The 26600-nt window shown below is 36.4% G+C and overlaps 1 protein-coding gene across 6 annotated transcripts; it reads left to right on the top strand.

Moving 5' to 3' along the window:
- The first annotated feature begins 210 nt into the window (after positions 1-210).
- On the top strand, positions 211-22174 carry LOC131048352 (probable hexosyltransferase MUCI70). Of its 6 annotated transcripts, none has more exons than XM_057982284.2 (10): positions 216-546; positions 758-1178; positions 1888-2187; positions 2357-2570; positions 2734-2843; positions 2952-3151; positions 4594-4697; positions 20778-20965; positions 21126-21325; positions 21620-22174. In XM_057982284.2, exons 2-10 carry the CDS (start codon positions 860-862, stop codon positions 21881-21883), a joined length of 1899 nt encoding a protein of 632 aa, XP_057838267.2. In that variant the 5' UTR covers positions 216-546; positions 758-859; the 3' UTR covers positions 21884-22174. The 6 variants fall into 6 exon arrangements, with proteins under 6 accessions (XP_057838268.2, XP_057838267.2, XP_057838265.2 ...); XM_057982282.2 differs by having other exon boundaries at positions 703-1178; XM_057982281.2 differs by having other exon boundaries at positions 678-1178.
- The last annotated feature ends 4426 nt before the right edge of the window (positions 22175-26600 follow it).

The following is a 26600-nucleotide window of genomic DNA, read 5'->3' as shown; positions in this document are numbered from 1 at the left end:
TTCATCATCCATGGATTAACGTGTAGCTTGTAAAAACTAGTCTCATAATGGTTTGTTCTTGAAGAATGTTGGGTATTTCTGGATTTAAAAATAAATAAAATAAATAAATTTACAACGTGATGAAAACTTCTAAAATTAAAAAAGTCATTAATTGGAAAAAGCAGCATGCATAAGATAATGTATTAGAAGACTGATGGTACTGAATTGTTGTAAACAGCTTGTAAACTGTGTACATTAGAATAAGATTAGCTGTACATATTTGTATAGACGCTCTACTGCCATTCTATCATGAAACTAACTGTGGTTTTGTGATAAATCAAATCATTCAATCGAATAGAAATCTCGAAGACAAGAGGGAACGGACAAGCGAAATGGGAGGATGAACCAGAAAGAGAATAGAAGGAAAAGTTAAAACACCAAGTTTACTTGCCCCATTAACGTGGGGAAAGATCAAGTCATTTTAAACATGCATTACAAACAAAGGTTTCTGCAGCACATAGTACGGGGGGGCTTGGTGTTTGTCTCGGTAGGATCTTCAACAGCCTGGTGGGTCCTGAATCCCCACCATCTTTAAAACCAGGCATTGAATCTCAATAGTCTGTAACTGCATTTTTTCATATTGCCCATTTTTTTCCTCCAATACCCACTTCTTTTTTTCTCTAATATATGTTTTGTAGTTACTGGTTTCTTGACTTGGATCAGATTCAAACACCAATAAATCAGATCCCCGTTTGATGTCCAAGAATTGATAATTCAGGGTCGTCGGCCGAATATCGATGAAGAACAGTTTGGAGAAGCGGGAAATCTGAATGTTATTTAGGGGTTAATGGATTGGGGGGCGTTTTGAGTTGGGTGTTTAATGCACCGGGGAGATGAAAGAGAGATCGTTGAAGAGACGATGACTGGAGGATTGGGTCAGCGCTCAGGAAGCACTGGATCATTGCAATGGCTTCAGATTCAGCAGCAACATCAATTGCAGCAGCAACTGAATCCTGTGATATCTTCATTCAGCCCTCCAATTAATTTGAGAAAATCCAAGGTGGGGGCCTGCCCCTCTGCGAGGGAGAGGTTTGGCTTCTGGATCTGCAGGATTGTTGGTAGGAAGAGGGCTGGCATGTCGTTACTGTTCCTCGTTTCTCTTCTTGTCTTCATCTCCTTCCTGTTTAGTCTCAATAAAGGTATGCCTACAATGCGTTTCTAAACTACGTGTGATCAATTCCCGCTTTTATGAAATTTTCTAGCACCCAATTCTTAGAGTAGGAGTAACATACATTTTTTTTTTCCAAATTACGGGATGCTCAATTCCATCGTTTACCAAAATCCTCGATACCCCAATCTTAGAGTAGGAGCAATAAATATATTTTCTTTTCAAATTATGGCTTGCTCAATTTCTGCTTTTACCAAACGATCTAAAATCCAGATCATAGAGTAGAACGCACTATGATTGCACATCTATTTAGTTCAATGTAGGTAATGCAAGTAACCCTCATTATTTCCATTTGGGTTTTAATGCATCAGTTTGATTGTATGTGAAATGGTTTGTTGATTCATTTCCTTTGCAAGGACGATTGTATTCATCCTGATAAAAGTATGATGTATACTGGACGTGACAATGTCTCTGAAAGTAATGTAACATGGGCAAATAAATAACCTTTGATAGTAGTCTCAAATCAAATGGATCTCGATAGTAGTCAGGTCCAGGATAGGTAATCCTTTGCTGAAGAATATTTCTGCAGTCAAGCTCAAATTCAGTTGTCTTAATATGTATGGGTTAGCATTTGAACCTCTACACTTGCCATCTCAAAGTCACATCAGTAGGTAGTACATGTGGGGAAGAGTGTATGTACAATTTTTGTTTTAAGATAAAATTTGTGCACATAATTTCAGGTGAAGATGGATTTGTAAGTGAAGTTCCTGGCATTCAATCATCTAGGTTCTCCGAGAGGCCTATTGCAGATCGATTCAACAACTTGGATCGTCATATTGTTTCGAATAATTCAGCAAATCTGGAGATTTCACCAAAAATAAAAATTAATGAGTCGGTTATAAATCGTCCGATATATCAAAATCAGAGCAGGATTCATCCTCCTGTTGCTTCTGCAGATCCTTCTCTTCCACCAGGTCACCCGTGTCAACATTTCACTTTACCTCCTCCACCAGCTGACAAGAAACGAACAGGACCTCGCCGTAAGTTGTCTCCACCATTAGCATTGAAAAGCATGTATGAGGAATTAAATATATTCAATGTATTTTAGGCTTAAGAAAAGCGAACATTTTGTTGCCAATTTTTATCTAATTGAATTGGTGCAGACTTCCAGTCCTAGTTTGATGCATCTTATGACTTTTGTTTTTACAGCATGCCCAGTTTGTTACCTCTCTGTTGAGCAGGCAGCAAAGCTCATGCCAGCTATTCCTTCTGCTACTCGTGTTAAGAATTTGACATATGTTACTGAAGTGGCGTCTGCTGTGCCAACTCAAGGCAGCAGTGGTTCCGATTTTGGTGGCTATCCAACATTAAAGCAGAGAGATGATTATTTTAACTTGCAGGAATCTATGCATGTGCACTGCGGGTCAGTTTGTAATTTTATACTTGGTATCTGAAGAGTGATTTTTTCCAATTTTCACTTTAGCATCTAATGGCGAATTTTTAAGTAGCGGCTTTGAGACATACTACTGAATCATTACTCATATGATGGATAATAATGAATCTTTTGCCATTGATTATATTTTCAGTTTTGTCAAAGGATCTACACCGGGTAATGCAACTGGGTTCGACCTTGATAAAGAGGATATTTTTGATATGCACCAGTGTCGTGGGATTGTTGTTGCTTCAGCTGTATTTGGTTTGTTTCCTTAACATCAATATTGTAATTTATTACTTTTTTTTTGAAATCCAATGATTCTTTTTATAGAAATTCCCTATGGCTTATTCTTCAGATTTGTTATGGCAGGCAACTATGATGAGATACAAGAGCCTAAAAATATTAGTGAGAAATCTAAAAGTGATATCTGCTTTTTCATGTTTGTCGATGAGACAACGGAATCATATTTGAGAAAATCTGCTGCTTTGGACAATTCAAAGATGATTGGACTATGGAGAATAGTGGTGGTTCATAATCTGCCTTATTCTGATGCACGGCGTAATGGAAAGGTATGATGATTACATACTTTTCTCCATCTTAATATTTGATGATGGAAACCAATTATTACTATATGAAATGGAGAAAGAGACTCTGGAACTTAATAGGTGTAGGAGTGGGGGTATTTTGGGGTGGTTAGGCATTGACTTGCACCCCTTTAATTAACCTTGAATTGAGACTTATCCTGTGAATAACATATTAAAAAGGCAATTTCATCTACTCTACAAACTATGGATTCTGAGTGTTTTTTGTGCTGGGAGTGCTTTTCTGTGGTTCAAATGTGAGTTGTTCAATGGCCTTTTGGCTTTTTATTTATTGGCCTTTGAATTGCTATTCAAATTGAGACATTCTCTAGAAATAATACATAAAAAATGTAACTGTAAACAGCAAGTTCAGCATTAGAAAGAAATACACATCCACCTGATAAATTATGGTTTATGATAGTGTTCTACTGGGTTACTTTTCTTTGGGTCAAACATTCATTGTTCAAACTTCAATGTTTTATTGGTACTGCATTGTACGAAATTGAAAATGGTTTGACTCTTAGATGGATTTGTACCTTTTATTAGGTTGTTTTGTTTGCAGTGTAGTACATTGTTAGAAGTTTCTGGAAACAACTGTATCTGAGAATCAGCATCTCTTGTTTGGGATCTCACTACTGGGTCCATCTTCAGGCATATGCTTTGGGTAGTGTACTAATATCGGCAGAGCTGAAACATTTATTATTTATTCATTATTTCTGTGTACTCTTCGTGCTGTGTTCTCTTTGCAAGCAATGCCCTTTGATTTGTAAGGAGCTATCTTAAAGCACAATGTTTTTTTGCATCTCATGCTATTTTATAGTCGTCCAGCGATTGCCAATAAGAAGGGGCAATTTAAATTTTTTAGATCATTATTATAGACCCATTTTCTTTTTGTACGAGGCCTTTGCTATGTAAATTTTGTCTTTGTTAAAGGTCTATTAATGTCCCATTTTGACTGTTGTGTCCTATTTTTGCAACCACTTCTCAAACATAAGGCATGTATGTTTTGATGACAGCCCTCTAAAATTTTCAGACAATAGGTAGTATCATTCCTTGAGGATGGCTGGCCTTTTTAATGCAGACTTTTGTCTTCCTCCCCTGATGTGCAAGAGACCATTATGCCATGAATACTTATACGCACTTCAATTAGCTAAAAGTACCTTATGATATATAAGGTCTTAGTGAAGTTGTGATAGGAGGGTTGATTTATGCTAGATGTGAGATGGGAGTCTTTTTAATTGGTATGATAGGAAAAGAGCTTGTGGAGTATGTTGCTTTGTTTGTATTCAGAATTTTGTCATTTTTTATAACTTGCAAATTTTATTCTTCTTTTAGGATATTCTGGAATCTGTTTTCTAAGACTAATGTCAAATTTATGGCCACATTAGCATTTGTCATTTTGAATCATTTTGTTTATTTTTATTTTGTAGATTCCAAAGCTGTTGCTTCACAGGCTCTTCCCTAACGTGAGATATTCTTTGTGGATTGATGGAAAGCTTGAGCTTGTAGTTGATCCGTATCAAATTCTTGAAAGGTAAGTTTCTAGAGTTTGTTTTTCATTGCTTTTTCTTTAATCGGACTGCTTCCAAAAATTCCTATTCACCACACTGTTTTCATCTTATAATATCTGTTAATAAGTACTTGGCTTAAAGGCAGGAAAACTGTAGAAACGAGTTTACGGGATTGGCATACTAAACACTTACCTGATTTTAATGAAGAACTTGAAATTAACTCATAATCACCAACTTGCATGCCTCAATTACTGACAAATAATATCCATCTGAAAAGTCTGTTTGACATATACCTTATATTCCCTTGCCAAGAATTGTACAAATATGCACTTTTCATGAAATGCTATAGTTTTTGGAGTAAGTGATTAGTAAATGGATCATTGGCCTCAAGCTTTTCTTGGATTATGGATCCTTTAGTGGGGACCTGAAACACCAAACCTTGCAGTAATTCTTGTGTCCATGATAGATTCTGGCTGTGTTTAAGTACCTCATATCCATTTAAATTATGAAGGTAATTTATTGACTAGACCTAGAACCCATAAATGTATACTGTCATGTCCCCTCCTTGATCGTTATATATATAGCCGAAATAAAGTAATTATTATTAATCAATATGATAATTATCAACAAAAGATTATTTGAAATTATTAAATATTTATTTATCAAATATTATTTTCTAATTTATATTTATTATTAATATTTTATTGTTTTATGCCTTGGAGTTGCCATTGATGCAGCCACAACTAATCAAACTATTGATCATAGTGTTGAAGCCACGTAAATAATATCATCGCCAATTATAGCTTTTTGTAACCATCAACGTATGATATAAGGAATTTCGATTAGCACAGGCCTCTTTCTAAAATTACTTCACCAAGTAATTCTATGTGGAGAACCGTAGTTGTCTCTGCAAGGAATGCAATCAGAATTAAAGACCGATAAGGATGCTGTGGGTAGAAAACTAATGAATCACGATTTGGATGAACTAATCATTGTGTGCGATGTATACAAATTGGTAATTAGAGTAGGCATCGTTTAAAGGATCATTAGCATATAATGAACCAGTTGCTATGAAAAGATGCGATTTGCTTGTGGAGAAGCATGATTAAGAAGGGATATTTCTCTTAGAATGCTACCTTTTCCAGGATGCCTAATACTTAAGATAGTTGGAACTCAGTCAATGAAGGGTGGAATATATTTATCTTGTTTCTTTACTCCAGTTCGGAAAAAAGCTTGAGGAGAACCGAACAGTGTAGATCAGAGCTGTTATTAGGTGATAGGCAGTAAATATCCTGGCTCTTGGTGGTATCCACGATGATGTGCTTAGTGTGAATGCCTAATATATGGAGCTGATAATGTCTTTATGCAGAATTTTAATAATAATACTAATATAGACTGAAATATGTATCATAGTAGTACATAATTTCATGACAGTGGCAGCCATTACCAGCCACTAGATATATTGATAACTAATAATGTTGTAAGCAGTGGAAGTATTAATAATTTATATAATACGTTATTAGCTAACGCATAAATTATTGGTAATATTATTTAATTCATTTATTCATATATATATACTCAAATCAGAATAAGGAATAATATAAGGGTTATAAATATAGATATTGATATAATGATAGATCTTAATATAATAATTATAATTAATATAATATCTTTTAGAAACTACTCTGCAGTAATACATAATAATTCATGTATCTAGTATTTAATAAATATGTAAATGATTTATAAATGAATCAGAATAAGATTAATTATCTAGTATGGTAAATTAGCAAGTACTTGACAGACTAAAGAAAGATAGAATATCCCAGATTCATGTTAAGATAGACTTGGCTCTTAATCAAGTTAGTTTAAGTCATAAGTACTTTGAAATAGATTAATTATAGGTTAAAAGAGACCAAATCCTAGTAGGGGACATTACATATACAGTGAAAAGGGAAGAAAATTGGAGTCTGGATTTCTTCATTATGGATTACAGTCATTATTTTATACTTAGTTATTTTCATTCATTAGAGCATCAATATCATTGAATTCTCTCCTAGTGAAGTCTGTTTAATTTTGTAATCCAGAGAGCTTCCCTTGGAGTCTAGAAAGTAATCTTAGAATTATTAAGTATATGTGGAATGTCAAAAAAGACAAGACGATCAGAATTTACAGAACTGACCGTATGGTTAGCACACTTGGGCATATTTTTGTTTGTGATGTTTTGCATTATTATCATCCTTCTGGTAAACCTAATAAGCTAGACTGCAGTTATCCAAAATCCAGATTTAGGATATTGCTGTAAAGGGCCAAAGGCACACTTCTTTTGAGTTACAAAACTCTTGAGTAAGTACCTTTCCATTAGACAAGTTCCATGTTGAATGCATGAATATAACTGTTAAACAGGAACAACTAGGTTTACAGGGAACTAATCATTCAAGAAAGGCTCAAGCCCATGTTACTTGGGCAAACATTTTTTTTGTTGTAGTAGTGACACCTACAATAATACCCAAAGAACTGTCTTGTGCTTTATATTCAACTATTTTCCATTCAATTTTCCTGGAGAAAAGAATGGAGACATGTTTGGAAATCAACAGCCAATGACATTTTGTAGAAAAAATCCCAAAGTGAGCTACATTTATGTAAATCTCGGAAACAATAGAGGAAAGAAAGAAAAACTCGATATTAATGTGCATGAGTGACAAAAGGCTGGTGCATGTGACTGCTAAAAATACATTATGAAAAGGTTCATAAATCTATTCTTCACCCTAAGCATCCAGGTCGCTTGGACCTCCTCTGCATCCCCTTAGCCCCTGGCTGGCTCTCTACACCGCTGATGCAAACCACAAGCGGGTTAAATGAACAACTGGCTTACAAGTTCCCAGGGTTACACAACAAAAACACAAGAAGAAAGCAAGAACAATGAAGAATTGGGAAAACACACTCAATATATAATTGCAAAAGAAATGTACATCCTATGGGCCACTCTAAAATTGAAGGAACTCAACTAACCCGCGCTACCTGGTCCTAGAGCATTAATCGACTTGCTTGCATGGACTTTGTGGTACAATCTATCCTTTTTTTGTACTAGCCCAACTATGCCTAAGAACTACTCTTTTCTCATCCTTAGGTCCATCCAACTCTCATGGTCTGTACACTGTCACTTGTTTCACCATTGAAACTAGCTGCAGGTTGACTTGTGTTCGTTCAATGATGTGTAGGTAAAACTGAAGAGTCAATCTTGTCCAGTGTCTGCAATACAGAATAACTGCAATTTCAAGAAGTGTGATGCAACAGTCAATCTGCAGATGTGGAATTAAAGGGTTCATTGACATGCTATCTGTTTGTAACAAAGCTTCAAGAACATGACTTTTTAGCTTTCAACTGACTGTATGCTTCATTCTCTCTAGCCAACTGTATGCTTCACTCTTCAGTGGGCAAACACTTCACTCTTGGGTTGGCTGTATCCTTTACCCTTTATTGGGTCATATGCTTCACCCTTCTTTGGTGGTTCTGCAGCAGTTGTCTCTGTCAACACTTATACAAGATCTGCTTCAGCCTGTGTGCGTGAATGTGGCACCAAATAGATATCCATTGGCTTTGACACTGACACTGTTGTTAATTAGGCTCCCAAACACAAACACACAAAATTGTAAACCCAAATAGAGAACACACACATCAAACCAAAAATGCAACAAATAATCCACTATGTGGTACAGAAACTAATTTGCCCCAGGATGCATTGATTGAGCACTTTTAATAGGTTGCTGATGGGATCATTATTTGGCCCAACTATTTTCAACATCACTGTTCTCCACCATTAGCAGTTTTTCAACTTTGAGTGTTAGGAGAGATTCTAGAGAGAATTGATTGTCTCCTATGATTGTCCAACCTGGCTCCTTTAGCCATAGACACTCCATGACCAGCATTTTCAGATCCTGCACTCGTACTCCTACAGTGATAGATGGTTCTGTTGTTGGCTCTTCCAATGCATGCTGAGGTACAAACACCTGATGTTATTTGCTTCCAGTCTTGGGTGCTACCGTTGGTCTTCATCAGCTTCCACCTCATTAGGTGGCACTTCCCTTGTATAGCTATTTGTACATGTACTTAATTGGGGTTACCATGTTAAGTTTACCCTATTTCATTGTTTTCTTGCTTTTCTTTGCTTTATTTTGTTAGCTTTGAGCCAGGGAAATCTTTAGCCCAAGTATTTCACTATTATAACATTTGTATGTTCACACCCGTTGACCTATTCTTGGTCATGTGTGGACATCAATATATTTTCTTTTTTTCTCTAAGTTGCTGATTCGTGGGGTTTTCCGGGCGATTCCAGGTAAGAAACGTACCAGAATTGGATTCTGAAACGAATCTCCTGTGGGTACATTCTATTGTAAATTGATGCAGCTCATTGACATTCTAAGTGACAGAATGTAAATTGTCACATGTGGAAGAGCAATTTGTTTATCTTCCATCATGGTTTCTTGCTTTTCTCAGTGTTGTATGATTATGTATATACATCTACATAGTTAGATGAAGACATATATAAGAAGATAGAAAACTAAACATCTTCTTCAAGATTAATAAAATTTCTGTTTGTATGTATCTTTGCTATGCTACATTCAATGAATGTTAATTCTTGCTCCTATGTTCTTGTTTAATACTGCTTTCTCATCTAGAAGATCTAGGTTCTAGCAATTTAGAGTGTTATCCCGTAGATGCCTCCTGGGATTCAGATCACATGCTAGAATCCCAAATTGAGATTTAGTGGGGGACAGAGACAGCAATCCCAATTGAGAATGCTGTTTGTTGTTGCTTCAAAAATATATTTGATAATTTACAAAAGTTATCCAATCTTTGTTCTGAATATTTATTCTAATAAGTCTGGTTCCATATCTAAAAAGCTCTAATCTATCCTTTTTCCGATATTACATTCAATTTTCTATTGACTATTATAGAAATCTGGCATATACTCCAGGCCAGTTTCTCCATTGATGAAATAGAGGCTGCTGAAGGGGAAAGCCTTGATGTGCAGATTTATCGAGGCATTTCAGAACCCAAAACTCTAGGAACCTTGGTGCAAGAAACTGGTAGGTTTTCGTCCACATATTGATGATGCCAAAAGGGCTAATTTTCTGCAATGCTCTCATCCAATGAAGAAAAGACAAGGCTTTTCCAGGATGACCCTGATTAATTTAAAAAATCAGGTTATTTACAAATGTTATCTTTCAGCACCTTAGAAGACCTCCCAAACGTTGTTCTAGTTCTGGTTGGTTTTCCCTTGGTCCCTTGTAAATTATCAGTAAGATTCTTCCTTAAGAAGACAGGAGTCTCAAGTGAGTAAATTTCTGCTTTGAGTCTATAAGTATCAAGGGGTCTTCAACTATGTAAGGGGATATGTCTCAATGTTGAACTATCAAGGGGTCTTCAACTATGTAAGGGGATAAGTATCAAGGGGTCTTCAACTATGTAAGGGGATATGTCTCAATGTTGAACTAGAAAAACCACTTGCCAAAATTTATGGCTAGATATGGAGGGATGGAGTTGGAGTGATCCAAAGCCCAGGTGGTCTGAGGAACAATGCATTAGGTGAGATCTTTTATGTTTTGTAATTGTGCAGAACCAATATGGATATATAGTATTAGACAAAAAGGAATTCTAGAACTGGAACATACTGTTTTATTAACTTGTGTGTTCTATACATGGCACAATCCTGTGGATATATGTAACCGTGTATCACACAGCCTTTGTGAAACAAGGATGATTCAGCCAACATGAAAAATGTCTCATGCTAGTGGAAGCTTCCTTTGCATTATTAAATAAATTGGGCTGTCCTTTGAAGAAAGCAGAAGCAAGCTCCTTTCTCTCTCGAGCAAATTGTGAGTAGGAAGCATAATGAGAAATTGCAAACTAGAATCTACATATTGGTATATAAACATTATTTTGTGGTACTGTTTGCTTTGCTAAAAAAATCAGGTTGACTAAGTATCAGAAAATCCAATATTTTTATAGAAGTGGATACATAGATTATGATCAATCTGATCTGAAGATTTGGTCTCCAAGTCAAGTGACCATTGAACACATGTTGCTCCTACTCTTTGTATTGTGTACTGTGATAAGGATTGAGAATGACCAGGGGTGTGATGGGACATCTTTGAGAATTCTAAGTTAAAAGTTGCAGACCCCAAAACAGCTTGGAATACTTACAAAGGCAAGTTTCCTGCTTCAAACAGGGGATGACCATGCTGTTTGCTGTAGCAAAGTGGTGAACTAATTATTGTGACAAGCAGCGAACCTGTCTTGTCACAAACATCAAGTAGATTTTGAAGTGTTTTGGCATTTGATTTTCAATTTGGTTTCATTTTCTATGTTTGGGAAGCTCTAGGAAGGACTTAAGTTGCCTCTTCATGTCTCAAAAGTGAGCTGGCTTTTCATTTTAATTCTCATATTGCTCATTGTTGTAAAGATTTGTTGGAGGTAATCAGGGATTTCTTAGTTGCAGGGGCAGAATAGGAGTTAAGGAGCTAGAAACTTGTTGAATGGCTCCAATCAGCCATGTTGGTGATGTAACCTCTATATCTTGTAGTTTCTGACCCATTTAAGGGTTTTCTACAGCTGTATATGGGGTTTCATATGTTCTTATGATGTGTTTGTGCCTTATTTTACATGTTTACATGATGTTTGATGTTCTTGAGCATGTGTTATTGTTGTTTCCATGTGACTGTAGTCTTAAACACTGTTTGAGAGCCGGCGATCCCTAGGGTTATCAATATAGTGTTTATAGATCAAGTGCTGTTAGAGCAATTGTTTACTTTGGGAGATTTGTGTATGCAGGTGATGCAAGTTTATGCCATCTACTGGATTGAGTGGAGAAGGAATGTGATTACCTTTTGAACCTTGAATTTGAATCAAGGAGGTGTTTAAGGACATGATGGAGAAGCCAGGTTGGAAGTTGGAAGATGTAGCCAAGGCATCGATTATGGAAGATAAAATTGATAGGTTAGAAAGCATGATGCTTGTCTTGCTAATAAGAACAGACATTTAAAAAGAGCACCAAGAAGAGGATGAATCTCGAAAAGTGGATGTAGAGCAAGGGGAGTCTTCTAAATTATACAAGTTCTTCAAAGCTGAGGCCAAGATCAATATCCAATTGTATGATGGAGAGATTAGTGCTGAAAAATTTGTCCAATGGGTGTCACAAATGGAGGTATACTTTAGCCTACATTGGTGCCCTCGACACCAACAAATCTCTCTTTTGAGAGGTTGAGATTTGTTGAGCGTGCTCTTATGTGCTATGAATGTTATGCATACATCTTGGAGGAAAAACAATAACACCGGTGGTCAAGTGGGAGGACTTAACAATGCTGTTAAGGAAGTAATTCTAACCTATTAATCATGAAGAAGCAAGAGTGATGCAATGGGATCTTTTGAAGTAAGAGCATGGGCAAAGTGTTCAAGCCTGCACAAGTGAATTTAGGAAAAGGCCAGTTCAGCTTGGGAATTATATTGTGGATGATGAGGTGTTGGTGAAGTATGCGAGGCTTGTTTGATCACATATAAAGAGTGATTGTTGTGGCCAAATCCCAAAACATAGGCTGGGTGTGTGCCCATGTGCACTACCTTGAACTAGACAAAAAGGGGTATATTTCGATAAACACAAGAGTTGTGACAAGCAGTATGGTCACAAGAAGAACTGAGACGAAGAGGGCTAAAGGGATGCTACAACCATTACAAAGGGCAAAAGTAGGAGCAAATCCCATTGTAGTCATCACATGATAGGGATGAACATGTGGATAAAAGGTGTTAGAAATTGCATTTGGAGTTAGCACATTCTTGGAGAAGGGAAGGACTAAAACACTATCTACATGAAGAAAGGAGAAGAGATAAGTGGAAACTTGGATATTGATGAGAGTCTTTTGGGTGCTACATTGAACAAGGGTGCTACTATGGTGAACGTTTGAACTTCAAGTTAAGAAGAAGAGTCCACAAAGGTTTTCTGCATCAAGATTCAAGCCAAAGGTAAGAATTTTCACTCAATTTTGATGCATTGCTTGAGTTGTGCTCTTAAACAAATTTGATTTCTTGCAAGATAGTTGACGAGCTTGGTCTGAAAATAGTAGACTATCCACATCCTTATTCCTTGGGCTGGTTGAAGGACAATGTGAGTGAAAAGGCTGTAAAGCAATGTAAGCTTTGTTTTGGAGTAGCATTGGACTTCGTTGATGAGGTTATGTTTGATGTGGTTCCTTTAGATATATGCGGTGTGATCTTTATGCGTCCATATTTGTATGAGAGGGATGGGATATTTATTTCCAGAGGAAGAACCAATATTGACTTGAAGGGAAAAGAGCTCCTCTTGAATTCACACAATGGGAAATCCAATACTGGAATTGGCCAGAAAATTAGTTGATTAATGCAGATGGAGGGCTTGTTATCTTAGGAACTGAGATTGAGAGTTAAAAGGTTCATTCCTATAGAGAGCCGTGAGAAGGAGGACAACAGGCAACAAAGGTCAGTTGTGGGCAGAAAAGTTCCAAGATTCGGAATGATGTTTGTCTTGTGGTGCAAGGCAAGATGGCATTGTCATAGGATGATGGATCCTTCATCTCTTCTCCTTTGATCCCTATAGCCTTTGGGAGCCAAAATCTCCCTAGGCAGGGTGAGGTGATCTGAAAATTGGGTCTCCATGTCAGAATAGACCATTGAAGACACCTCATTCCTTCTTGTTGAAGTGTTGTCAACAAGTTAAAAGGAGGAGTTCATCATTGTACCAGTGAAATGGGACTCTTATAATGATTAAAAATGATCAGTGATGTAATGGGACATTTTCTAAATGCCTCTGATCATAGTTTCAGATCCCGTAATAGCTTGGGAAATGTACTTTGGTGAGTTTACTCCTTCAGACAAGGGCTGAACATTGTTTACTGTGGTGAACATGTCTGAACCAGTGAATTAAGTACTGTGGCAAGTGGCAAAGTTGTCCTGTCACAAGCAAGTAGAATTATGGAGCATTTTGACATTTGATCTTCAATTTGGTTGCTTGGTGTTCCATTTTTGTGTGTTTTGGAAACTGTAGGAAGATCTTAAGTTGCCTCTCCAAATGGAATGGGGTTGACTTTTCTTTGTAACTCTCACATTGCTCATCTTTGTAAGATTCATTGGAGGCGATCAAGGTATTCCTTGTTGCAGGGCTGGAGAAGGGGTGAAGGAGCTAGAAACTTGATGTATGGTGCTCTCATCAGCCACGTTAGTGATGCAATTTTCATGGGTTACCCCTAAGATGCTAGGAGTCATACTCTTCTTGGAGTTTTCCACCCTTCAAAAGGTTTTCTCCAGCTGTATATTGTGCTTCATATATCCTTGTAATGTTTTGTGCCCTATTTTAAATGTTTATATGATATCTGATGTTCTTGGCATGTGTTACTGTTGTTTGCAAGTGATTAAAGTGGTAGACAGTGTTTGGGAGTTTGTATAATTGAGAGTTAGCTTAGAATCTGTAAGTTGGTGATCATTATGTTTATCAATAGTGTTAAAGTGGAAAATAAACATATTGTTTTCCAAATAATAGTTATCACAGGCAAGCCAAGTGATGCTTAAATTCGGAGTGAAGTATGACATCACAATTGTGTGCTTGATCTTCTTGTGGAAAAAGTTGCATTAATGATCAGCACTGTGATCTTGTCATATTCAGGGGCACAGGTTGCTTTAGAGAAAACAATTACTAATGCTAAAGGTGCCAATGATTAGTGCCACAAAAGGTCAAATGGATTTAAGGATCCCATTGGTGGCACTCATTAACATCCCTCCCCCAGAGTTAAAATCCAAAAAATATGGTGCCAACAATGCTTTAGCTACTCTCCATTCCTTGCTACTCACTTGACCTAAACTCACTGCTTTGTAAAGTTTTGAAGACAACTGAAAATTGATTTTTAACCATCCTATTACTCTTAGTTCCCACATCTCATTTTACTGTAAGTGTAACCATTACCTAGGTTTCAGTCTTTTATGACATTACCTTCATTATTGTTTTTTCTATTTGAATAACTTTCCACATTCCACACCTTTTCCTTCCTACCCAGTAACCACCATCTTGTGCTTAAAGTTTTATATTTAATGTATGGTGACATGTCTAAAAAAACTTGATTCCTGTATTCCATATCCTTGTGCATGTTTAAACCATATCTTAAAGACTTGCAAAAAACTTGCTTGATTTGTTAGATCTTGTGAGACAAAACTGCTCCCAAGTCATTCTCCAAGAACTTGGGGCCAATGTTACCCCGAGTTTCCGGGACGGGGACGGCGGGGGACGGCGGGACGCGTTTCCGGGACGGCAAATTTTTTTGCCAAATTTGGGGACGGCAGGGGATGGCAAAGGGGACGGCTATTAAAATATAGGAAATATTTAAAATATATAGGAAAATTTCAAAATTCTAAATGTTCATATCAAAACATGGATAAAGCATGCATACATACATTATATTCATATGAAAACAATAAAACATGGAAATGGCATGTGTATGATACTATGAAAAGTTGAAGACATTTTAGAATGTAAATTCTGAACATACAACATTGTTAATACTCAATAGACAATATGCAATTATGCATTCATAAATCAGAATTTCAATTCATTCACATTGTCAATATGGATATCATAATAGATATTAAAGAAATAACATACAAAATGTCAAAACAAAGAGGTTAAATTTTCCCTACTTCTATTGACGCGGTTTCCCCCCATATTTTTCAACGGGGGTTTGGGGGCAGTGCCCCCAAGGTGGGGTCAAGGGGCATCGCCCCTTGCGGGGTCAAGGGGCAGCGCCCCTTGCGCGCTCCCTGTCGCGATACAGGACGGGGTCGAGGGGCAGCGCCCCGCGAGGCCAAAAAAACTTATTCTTTCATAAAGGTGTTGGGTGTTATTTTTCTATTAACTCGCCGAGTTTGGCGATTTTTGGGTGATTTTCTAATCTCTGTGTCAAAATGCCCAAAGGCTACACTGCTGCCATATAGTTTCATTGTCAAAATTATGAATTAAATTAATGTTATCTTTTAATTTTTTTATTTTTACTAACAATTTGAATTAATAAGGGGCCTATATTAGAAAATTTTAAAAAAAATTTGAAAATACAACTTTTTTTAGTTTTTTAATATTTTTTAATGGCCTTAGATAAGGGGGACGTCTAGCCGTCCCTGGGACGGATTGGGGACGTCCCAGCCGTCCCCAGCCGTCCCCGGGACGTACGGACGTCCCCCAAGGCTAGGGCAGGCGTCTCCCCGTTTCGGGGACGTCCCCTAAAAATATAGGGCAATTTGGGGACGGGGGGAAACGTCCCCTAGCCGTCCCCAAGTCCCCGAAACGTCCCCGAGACGGGGACGGGGGTTTTCAGGTCGGGGACGCGTCCCCGGGTAACTCTGCTTGGGGCTAATTATTTGCAGATAATCGGCTAGTTAATTGCCAAATATGCAACAAAATGTGTCAAAACTTGACAAAAAACTCACCAGAAGCTGTGATGACATTGCAATGCATTGTTGCAGGCAGCATTTGAAGGTACTGTATGAAGGATATGGAATGCAGGAATCATGCCGTGTGAAAACAGCCTAGACCACACACATGCCTAATGCCAAGAAAAGGCAATCCTGTGGGCATGTTTTCTAGTTGTAGGCTGTTGAGGGCGCATCTTTGATTTGTACCTTGTTATCTAATCATGAGTGGGTGATTAAATGTCTGCTGTTTGTATGTGTATGGAATTGGGTGTCGGGCATTTCCAGTCATGAATGGGCAGTTTACAGTCAGTTGCTGAGTTTTTGCTGACTCACCAAGTCTGAGTGAAATTTGGGTCTGCGAAGTTCTAGTGAGTTATGGGTTTTTAAATCATGATTTAGACATACATCATTATTCAACCTCTATATAAGATATGGGTTTGTTTTATATGCACTTGACTTCACTAACTTCACCTCCCACCTCTTATGTCCCTAGTACATAGAGCTCTTACCTAAGCCTTGCCACGATCCATCATTCACATGATTCAATCTAATTAAAAAACAAACAGCATCAAATGCTCTCATTTCCTGCCCTTTCCACTTACAAAGGAGGACAGAAGAATCTTTGAATAACTAAGTACAGCTTTGGACAGATGGATATCTGGGTACAGGTGGACATCAGCAAATTCATAAAAGCAAAATCCATTTTATTCAGGACTAAAGAGATTCTTAAGCACAAGTTCAACTGCCTTTAGGGAAAATCCTGTGGTTTCTGCCTGACTATTGTCAGTGGCAGAATATTCAAACTTTCAGTCTCAACATGGAAGCAATCATCATCGTTTTGGTTGCAGGCAGTGGCTGCCTTTTGTAAGCAAAGTCTACTCCGTATTTGTGATCTCTTTATGCAGGACATCAATCAGAGAGGTTCTATTGATGGATTCTTCATAACTGCGCAAACAAACATTAGTATGAAATACAAAGCTGTTGTCCACTCCAAATGCCCTTCATACATGCTAAGGGAAAGATGAATCTTAGAGAATTAGTGTCGATACAGAAATTTTGCCCAAAATTAGGAGTATGATTGTTGCATGGGATACTCTGCTGATTAACTGGAACTATTCACAGAAAGAGTACTGGCCTAAATAATGTCATATGAAGTCACTAATAAATTATGGTGCTGATATGATTGTTCATCACAGGCCTTTTGATGATATTTTAGTTGTTGCTCTTAGTTGGATTTCTTTAGCTTGAGGGTTTTGACATAACTCTCAAACTTAGTGCACCATTTATAGGAAGGAGCCTTGAATCTGAATAGATTTATCGTAGGTCAAGGGAAGCATACTATAATGACAATACTATTAATAATACTGAAAATATGGATAGTGAAAACATTATCAATAATGTTATTATTATTAAAATGCTTTCTTCCTCATCCTGATAATAAACCACTGAGTATGATCTGAAAGGTTGATACAAAAATAACTTCTATATTTATTTCCAGAAGCATACTAACTCATTTACATGGACTGGAAAAATCATTTCTACTAATGATAAATGTTGTTGGTAAATAAATATTTATAATAATATTATTGATAATTGTAATGATTTTGATAATGAAGACATCATCAAGCAAATTTATATTACTATCACCATCAAAATTATCAACAATGTTAACATATCAATGGTATAGCTGTTTTTTTAACAATTTCTAGTTCTACTACAAGTTGGCTTCTCCAAAAGCTTTAGAATACCATTTTTGTTGAATTAAAGACCTTTCCCATATATGGAGTATATTTTGTAAATGAATTCACTGTTGGAGATTTTTATTTGAAGCACTTTCTATAACAGTAAATAATAACAGTAAATGAATTCACTGTTATTATTATTAAAATGCTTTCTTCCTCATCCTGGTAATAAACCACTGAGTATGATCTGAAAGGTTGATACAACAATAACTTCTATATTTATTTCCAGAAGCATACTAACTCATTTACATGGACTGTGGAAAAATCATTTCTACTAATGATAAATGTTGTTGGTAAATAAATATTTATAATAATATTATTGATAATTGTAATGATATTGATAATGAAGACATCATCAAGCAAATTTATATTACTATCACCATCAAAATTATCAACAATGTTAACATATCAATGGTGCAGCCGTTTTTTTAACAATTTGTAGTTCTACTACGAAGTTGGCTTCTCCAAAAGCTTTAGAATACCATTTTTGTTGAATTAAAGACCTTTCCCATATATGGAGTATATTTTGTAAATGAATTCACTGTTGGAGATTTTTATTTGAAGCACTTTCTATTGTAAAATATAAAAGAACCTCCTTCGATCTTGTTTCCTCCGGCATTTGGCAGCTTCATAGTTTGTGGTTAACTAGTAGCACCTTAGAATGCATGCATGATGAACTAGTAGGAGTCAATTGAAGTTATTCAAGTCGTTCCTGTGTTTTTGAGTTTTTTTTTTAGTAACTAGTTTTATTCTTAACCTTTTTGTTTAATTATAAATTTGTTCTAGTATTGATTCCATGCCATCTTTATCAAAATCTACCTTATGTTTGAGTTGGTTATTTATTATCATCATCCAGAATATTTTCAATAAATTCTTGCTTGACATTCTCAGCAATAATTGTTCGTTTCTTGCATATGAAGCTTTGCAAAGACATTGCCTAAGTTTTCCTGTGGCAAGTTTTGGTGGCTGGTACCCAGAAGTAGATACTTCTATTGTACAACAAGGACTCAGGTTCCTTGTAGTGAATGCAACTTGCAAGGGATGCCTTTATTATTGATGCTTTATTGCAATGACTATCAAGGGATGTCCTGGGACGTGTTTGATGATGGTTGGAACAGCAGAAGACATAAAGCATCACCAGCCAAAACTGATGATAAATCCTCTTGTTGCATGGTTGAATAGACTTATAAGCGTTAGGATTTGTGCTGGCTGGATAACCCTTAGCCTAACCATCAAGTAGTATGCTAGAAGATAAGCCCATTCCAGTGTTCCACGGGGACGCGTCCCCCCTCTTTTTGGGCGTGTCCCCCCGTCAGAAACGTCTCGGGGACGGGGGGACGGGGACCTGCCGTCCCGCCACCGCCACCCAAGCGCCGCCGGGACGCGGAGACGTCCCCGCGTCCTCGCGTCTCCCAGGGAGACGTGGAGACGTCTCCTTGGGAGACGTCTGGGCGTCTCCCAGAGAGACATGGAGACACCTCCACATCTCCTTGGGAGACGTTTGGGCTTCTCCCTGTCCTTCAAGAGATGTGCAGACGTCTCTCCAAGGACGAGGAGACGCCCAGACATCTCCTATTGCCCCCACTTATATGCAATGTTTAAAATTAAAATTTAAAAAAAAAGTGACTTTTTAAGTTTTTTGAGGGTTAAGGGGTAACTCTAATTGGACGTAGGAACGTGCAAGGGGCGCTGCCCCTTGACCCCGCAAGGGGTGATGCCCCTTGACCCCAACTTGGGGGCAGCAAACCCCCGTTGAAAAATATAGGGGGAAACCGCACCGATAGAAGTAGGGAAAATCTAACCTCCGAGTTTGATTAGGCTCCATATAACAACACAACTTAGAAATCTTGGTATTTAGATTTAGTATTTCAAATTTCCTATAGTCTCATTTGAAATGTAATTCTTACACTGTAATACTGTCATACATCTTTTCAAAACTAGTTTTTCAAGTACTATATGTATATGTATAAGTATATGAGCACCACCACCCCGCCACCCCCCCGCCGCCATCCCCCCGCCGTCCCCAAATTTAGGCCCTTGGTCCCCCCGTCCCCAACGCCCGTGGAACACTGGCCCATTCCCTCTGGGGTATGCATTTATATGCTTTTTGTGAAGGTGAAACTGACTTGGTTGACCTTACCCAGTTTCACTCAAGTGACCTTTGAATCTTACTTTAATATCTGGGCCATTTGACTGCCTGCCCTATCGAAGAGTGCAAACAAGTCACCCTAGAACTACTAGGCATGCAAAATTACTATAATTAGTCTAACTTGCATGTAATTCTTCAGATTCCAGTGAAGTGAAATTCTTCTCAGCTTATTTAACTTAAATGTAGGCAGTTATGCCCTGGTAAACTGAAATTCTTTCCAGTTTAACATGCAATTAATGATTCCTGGGGGCCAAGTGTACATGCAGGATATATGCTATTTGCACTGATCAGAAAATTACTAGAGAGGAGATGATTACAAAATCTTTTGGAGCCATAAAGATAAGAATACTTAAGAGTGAATAGAAAAGAAACATATAATGATTTTTATTTTTTTTGTTTTTCTTGTCACAGCATCCCCTCAATTCCGGCATTCAGAACTGCTGTCCTTTTAAATCATAACTACCTTGTGATCTATTGTTATATGCTAATCATTAAATGTTATTTTGATTCATTATAGACATAGACATCTTGATTAGTTTTTAAAATTTGTCACTATAGTGAAACAGGAAAGGTCTCCAGGTTTGAGGTAGTACATATTTAGAAGGATTCACTAATGCTTATAGTCTACTCCTTTTTATGCTCCTGGAGTTGGATTTTATACTCCTGGAGTTGGACAGATACTAGATAGAGTGTGAAGTTATTCATTATTTTCTTGGTTACTACCTGTTCAGGTTTTTGTGGCGGACCAATGATAATTTTGCTATTTCTCGACATTATAGACGGTTTGATGTCTTTGATGAAGCTGAGGCTAACAAAGCTGCTGGAAAGTATGATAATGCATCCATTGATGCTCAAGTTGAGTTCTATAGGAAGGAAGGCTTGACTCATTACAGTTTATCGAAGTTACCGATTACAAGTGGTTCGTATGTCCCTTGAAACTTTTCTTTTTCTGTTTGCAATGTGAAAATGGATGCTTTTAGAGGGGGCTTAACTGCATATAGTTAATGGGTCCTTCGAATGTTTTGGCCTCAATATTGCATGGATTTATTGCAAATAATTACCTCCCAATTGCTTTGTAGATGTTCCTGAAGGGTGTGTGATTATACGAGAGCACACCCCAATCACAAATTTATTCACATGCCTTTGGTTCAATGAAGTTGATCGATTCACATCAAGGGATCAGATCAGTTTTGCTATTGTGAGAGATAAAATTATGGCTAGACTTCACTGGACAGTCAACATGTTTCTTGATTGTGAACGACGGAATTTTGTTGTACAGGTAAACTCTATATCGTCTGTTGCTTACTTTCCCTGTTCTGTCTTTATGAATGTGATTAAAAAATTGAAGTCTGAAGAGTGCCCTTTTCATCATTTTTCTTATGCTTTTGCACTTCTTGACTGTAGTTTTCAGGTCATTAAACTCTGCATAAGCTTTCCTTGAAAATGACATGTTTTGGAAGACTTGAAATATTCTCTCTCTCTCTCTCTCCCTCCCTTTCTGCTCTTCCTTTTCACCATGGGGGCATGTATCATTGTGTGCTCATACATGATCCCTTTATGACTGACATTGCAGGTTTATCATAGGGATATTCTGGAGAAGAGACTCGCCAGGATGATGATGATGCCTCCACCACCTCCCCCACTGCCAAAAGTTGAACCCAGTAGAATATCATTTGATCAGCCATCCAGGAAATCATCAGATGACAGGAAATCATTAGTTGACAAAGTTCCAGAGAAAGTTCCAAGAAGCTCAGGCAGAAAAGGATCTTCAAGACATGGTAGGGATAGAAGACACCGCAAAGCTAAGATTGGCAGCAAAGTTGCTGAGTTTAGCTGAGGAAGCATTTTAAATGTTTGATAGTGGCAGATTATTCATTGACAGGCTTGATTTCATGAAGCTGATTGCAGAGACTTCTTGGAAGGTTGTCATCTCTGTATTGCAGACATAATTGCTGCCACATGGAAGCCTGCAAAAGCATTGTGTATTGTATTTTTTTACCATTGCTAAGGCATTAATTTTGGATGGCCTAGTGCCGCTTTTGTGAAACACGTTGAAATCTATTCTTTTCACATTTTTACTATTAAGAAAATGTACCATAATATTCAATACAAATAATTTTTTTGAATCTTCTCATGTTCAGTGCATAAAATTTTGTAGCCTTATTTCACCTTGTTGGAGAGATATTTCTCTTATAGAGACACACAATGTAAACCCTTTACCAAAGGGTAAGCTGTATTATAACATGAGTACATGGCCACTTATTATTGATCGTAATTAGGTTTTTACTTATTTTATTTTGGCAAGTTTTGACTCTCATTAAATGCACAGAAATGATCGCACATGTTGGAGTTTTCATTGAATTTCCATATTATCAGTGTTAAAATTTTCCCTTATGAATGCTTTATAAACTAGAACCAACTGGAAAGTGGAAGTGTTCGAAAAACACTATGATAGTACATCCAGCATAAATCAATAGTATTTTTTTGGAGTTGTTACTTAAATGAAATTATGACATTGTAAGACATCCTGAAGTCATGACTGGTACTCACGATTTCAGGTTTTAATTCATTGAGCAAAACTTTGCTACGGTTTCTAAATGAGTTATGACAGTGTCAAGTGGCATGATATTTTGTTTTTGAAGAAATATGTTTAGAACTTTAGATGCCTTTGTTTTTGCTTTCTTGGTGATTTTTTTTGCTGAAATGTGAAACGCAAGGCAATGTGAAAAATGTTACGAAGACATCTTAAAACAGATAACATCAAAAAAATATGTATTAAGATATTGTTGGCTCTGATATAGCCATCACTATATAATTTTATTTATTATAGCTTCTCAAGCAAGGGTTTTAATTGTGACTTGGCATGGAACATGCCCTTGACGTAGAACATGCTGTTCTGAGATTCGAATTTGAATCACTCCACTTGTAAGTGTCCAAAGAACACCCACAGATGAAATCGTTGTTGCAGTCTATCTCAATTGGAGGTTTAGATTGCTCTCGTAAACGGGTAACCTTAGAAAGATACTTTTGTTGGAGGTAGTCTATTTTGCTCTCATAAAGTTAAATTGATGCCGAGCAATCATATTACTCAGCTTTCATAAACTTCAATTGATACTGAGCAATTGCATTAATATTTAGCTTCCTTTCATAAACTTAAATTGATACTAAGCAATTATATTACTCTTAAGTTTGCTTTCATAAACTTAAATTGTTACTGAGCAATCATATTACTTATAGAATTCTCCTTGGTGAAATCTATAGCAGTGAAACCCTTGCTGACTTCATACTGCAGGATCAGTATGCAGTTAAACACAATATATACTCTTCTGCATTATTACATGTGCCATTCTAAAAGTCTAATGGTTCAATCAACAACCTAATGAGCAATAGTGAATTTGTAATTCAGCAAAGGCTCTTCGGAAAACTTAGTAAAAACCTTTGCATAGTAGTGTAAGCATTTGATGGCTATGAATGTCAGAAACTAGCACTAAATTTTGGCTGGATGATGATCAGTCACCTCTCATTGCTTAAAAGGCAACGGCAACATTACACCTAATGTTAGAAATAACGAGATGAATCCTTGTTTATGCTCTATTTCATATTACACTTATTATTTTACATCACATTATTTATGTAAGATGCAGGTTTGCTGATTTTACTTCGCTTGGCTTTCAAGTATTATGGGGCAGTTTGGATCTAATGCTTGCTCTAATTTCTTTTGTATTCATCTAATAATACTTAACGTGTGATAAAATTACACGGTTGTAATATAAGCAAATCACATCTTCTGGTTTTTTGCAAGTCCAAGCCCTTCTTAGCTCCATCTAGAAGTATTCTATCAAATATTATATCAAAGTTTAATTATGCTCAATCTAAACACCTTGGTGTTTTCTGTAGTACCTCGGTTACTTTGACAATGAAAGAAATCAACTGGCTGAGAAAAAATGCAAGAAGTTACAGATCTAAACGCTAAAGTAGAGAGAACATCTTTCGGGAAAATCCCAGTCTTCAAGCATACTCGATATGTGTTATTCAGTAACATAACAATTACGATACATTCATAGAGTATCAGTACTCTCTTTCAACCACTGGATTCAAGAGTCAATGTAATAGCATATTCTCCATCTCTAACAAATGCTTTCCACTGAATAATTTAGCAGAATCTCAAACATATACCCATGGGCATATTGCAATGTCACAACCATGAGCAACAAGAGATCAACTGTAAAGGGAATCAAGTGGTATAATCTTGCAATTACATATGCCTCCTCCAGTAGCAACAATGCATTCGCCTAGTTAAGTCCAAACTAAAAACAAAGGGTAGTTTTCCATACCATATGGTAGAACCATGGACAAAATCACCACCCCAAATCAAGTACAAAATCTTGGATGTATTCACCTTTTTAACAAGATGATTTCATGGCATGGAAAAAAATGCTCCTTAATTTCCTAGTCAACATCTAACTTGGTCTACCGATGAAAAAAATCTAACGTGTTCTCTATATTTTCCTTATACAAAATGACATTTTCACACTTTCAAGTGTCAAAGTCGCATTTACGACTTTCATGACACCAAACCTAAATTAGAAAGTAAAATGCCTATTTTCATGTGAACACGAGTAGTAAAAGTCATAACAAATATGATCATTAAAAATAGACAACTAATCTAAATACAGAAAACCTTCAATTTTAATTAATGTGGAGAGACATTCTTTAACGGCAACAAAGGATTGAGTATAATGATATTAATGTGTAGACACAAATTCTTATCTTTTACCTTAAATTTAATAGCTCTTAAGTATTTTTTTTTTCTTTTTTCTTTGAGAAAGAATTTCACGAGGTTTATTTATTGCTTAGACATCTTAATGGATAGAAACAAACATGACACTTTATGTTATTCTAAACTTCTAAAGCAGACAAAATTTAAATGAAAATACTCTTCACATAATAGCTCCAAAGTTCCAAAGTACTTTTTTTTTTTTTGGCATTGGTCATTTGTTTCCCAATTGATGGTAACATTTATCTATTTGGTTGGTTGCATGTTATTAACTTGTATATGGCATGCACTCTTGCGTTGTGAATAATACACTATCAATATCCAATGTCTCATGTCCATTTCAAAATAGATTCTTATAAGTTGGTGTGATTTTCTTAAAGGCATTTATATCATTTTCGTTTTTTTATGGTGAATTTCGATTTTTTTTTTGTTTCTAGATAGTTTATAAATATAATAGTTGTATATTGAAGTTTTGATTGTGGTTTTAATTTTTCAATGTCATCATTGATGCGTATTTTGACTTATGTCTAACATATTGGAATGATAAATATTTTTCAATTTGAAAGACATCTAGTCTTAAAAGTCTTCATTGATTTGCAAGTACCTTGGAAACACTTATGTAGAAGAGCAGCTTAGTAGTCTCATTCAAGGGGGTTCTAACACAAGGCTAAGAGTTATAAATAAATTTTAACAACTTATGATGATACAATCCATTGAATAAAGCCTATTGTCTCTTTTTATTGCCTTTAAATTCAATTTTATAGATATGTTTTAGGCGTTGCTTAGTGGTTTCAGACCTTAAAAGAGGCTGATGATAGTGTTCAAATTCTAAAATAATTACTTCTAACCCAAGAGTTTCTTTATAAAATTAAAAAAATTGTATCCTTTAAATTTCTAGATTTTAAATTATATATAAAAATAAATATTGAACAAAACTTCTTGATTTTCTACCTCCATTAGAAAGATATGATAGTTACACTTTTTATAACAACAGTGAACCTTTTAAAGATATAATTATACCACATGGAAGTTGAAAATACAACTAAACTTTTTGCTTTAATTTAAAAAGTTGATAACAATGTGTGCATTTTACAATGAAGATTATTGTCTAGAGAAATTTACAAACACATAAATTCATTGCCCATTCATGAGTAAATTCAACCCTATCACAATTAATTTTTTCATTTTTTGGGAAAGTGTGTTCATGAATTTTAATCTCAGGCATCTTTTTCTTCCTTTTGAGCTCTATAGATTCCTCTTCATGTTCTTCTTCTTCTTCTTTCCCATTGTTCAATACTTTGTGTGGTGCCTCAAACACATTTTCTTCTTTTTCCTTTCCTTTTGAAGGCTTTCCCACATGTAGGTTAAGCTTCTTCTTCATTTCATCCAACCACTTTTGACTTCTCCATATCACTTTCTTTGTCCCTTCTTATGTGGTCTTGAACACTTTAGCACTCCATTCTCTCCTAGGAAGTATTTTATCAATAATTCTACTTGCTCACACAAAGGATCCAAAACCTTACCATCATCCTTATCTAATAGATATTCATATAGGTGTGAGTAACTCCTTTTTTGAACTTCATAGCTATTTGGATATTTAGCCCATAAATCCTCTTGTCTAAACGTTTATATGAAGCTTTTCACTCTTCTATGCATGACCTAATGTTAAATGAATCCCTTACTTCAAATGCATGCAAAGTCACTTGGAATGTATGTATTCATAGTTTCACAACTGAATGGTGAGACAAGTGCACCTGCCAACAAAGATAGGGAAATA

The sequence above is a fragment of the Cryptomeria japonica genome, chromosome 8, assembly GCF_030272615.1.
Source record: "Cryptomeria japonica chromosome 8, Sugi_1.0, whole genome shotgun sequence".
NCBI lineage: Eukaryota > Viridiplantae > Streptophyta > Pinopsida > Cupressales > Cupressaceae > Cryptomeria > Cryptomeria japonica.
Note: the sequence above shows the minus strand (reverse complement) of the source record. Positions and strands in the feature narration are given on the sequence as shown.

Bases quoted from the DNA above. Each gene is read 5' to 3' on its own strand.
- LOC131048352 (XM_057982284.2), top strand. From the start codon at position 860: ATGCACCGGGGAGATGAAAGAGAGATCGTTGAAGAGACGATGACTGGA. The intron at 1,179-1,887 runs GTATGCCTACAA...ACATAATTTCAG, and splicing joins CCTGTTTAGTCTCAATAAAG to GTGAAGATGGATTTGTAAGT. The intron at 2,188-2,356 runs GTAAGTTGTCTC...TTGTTTTTACAG, and splicing joins GAAACGAACAGGACCTCGCC to CATGCCCAGTTTGTTACCTC.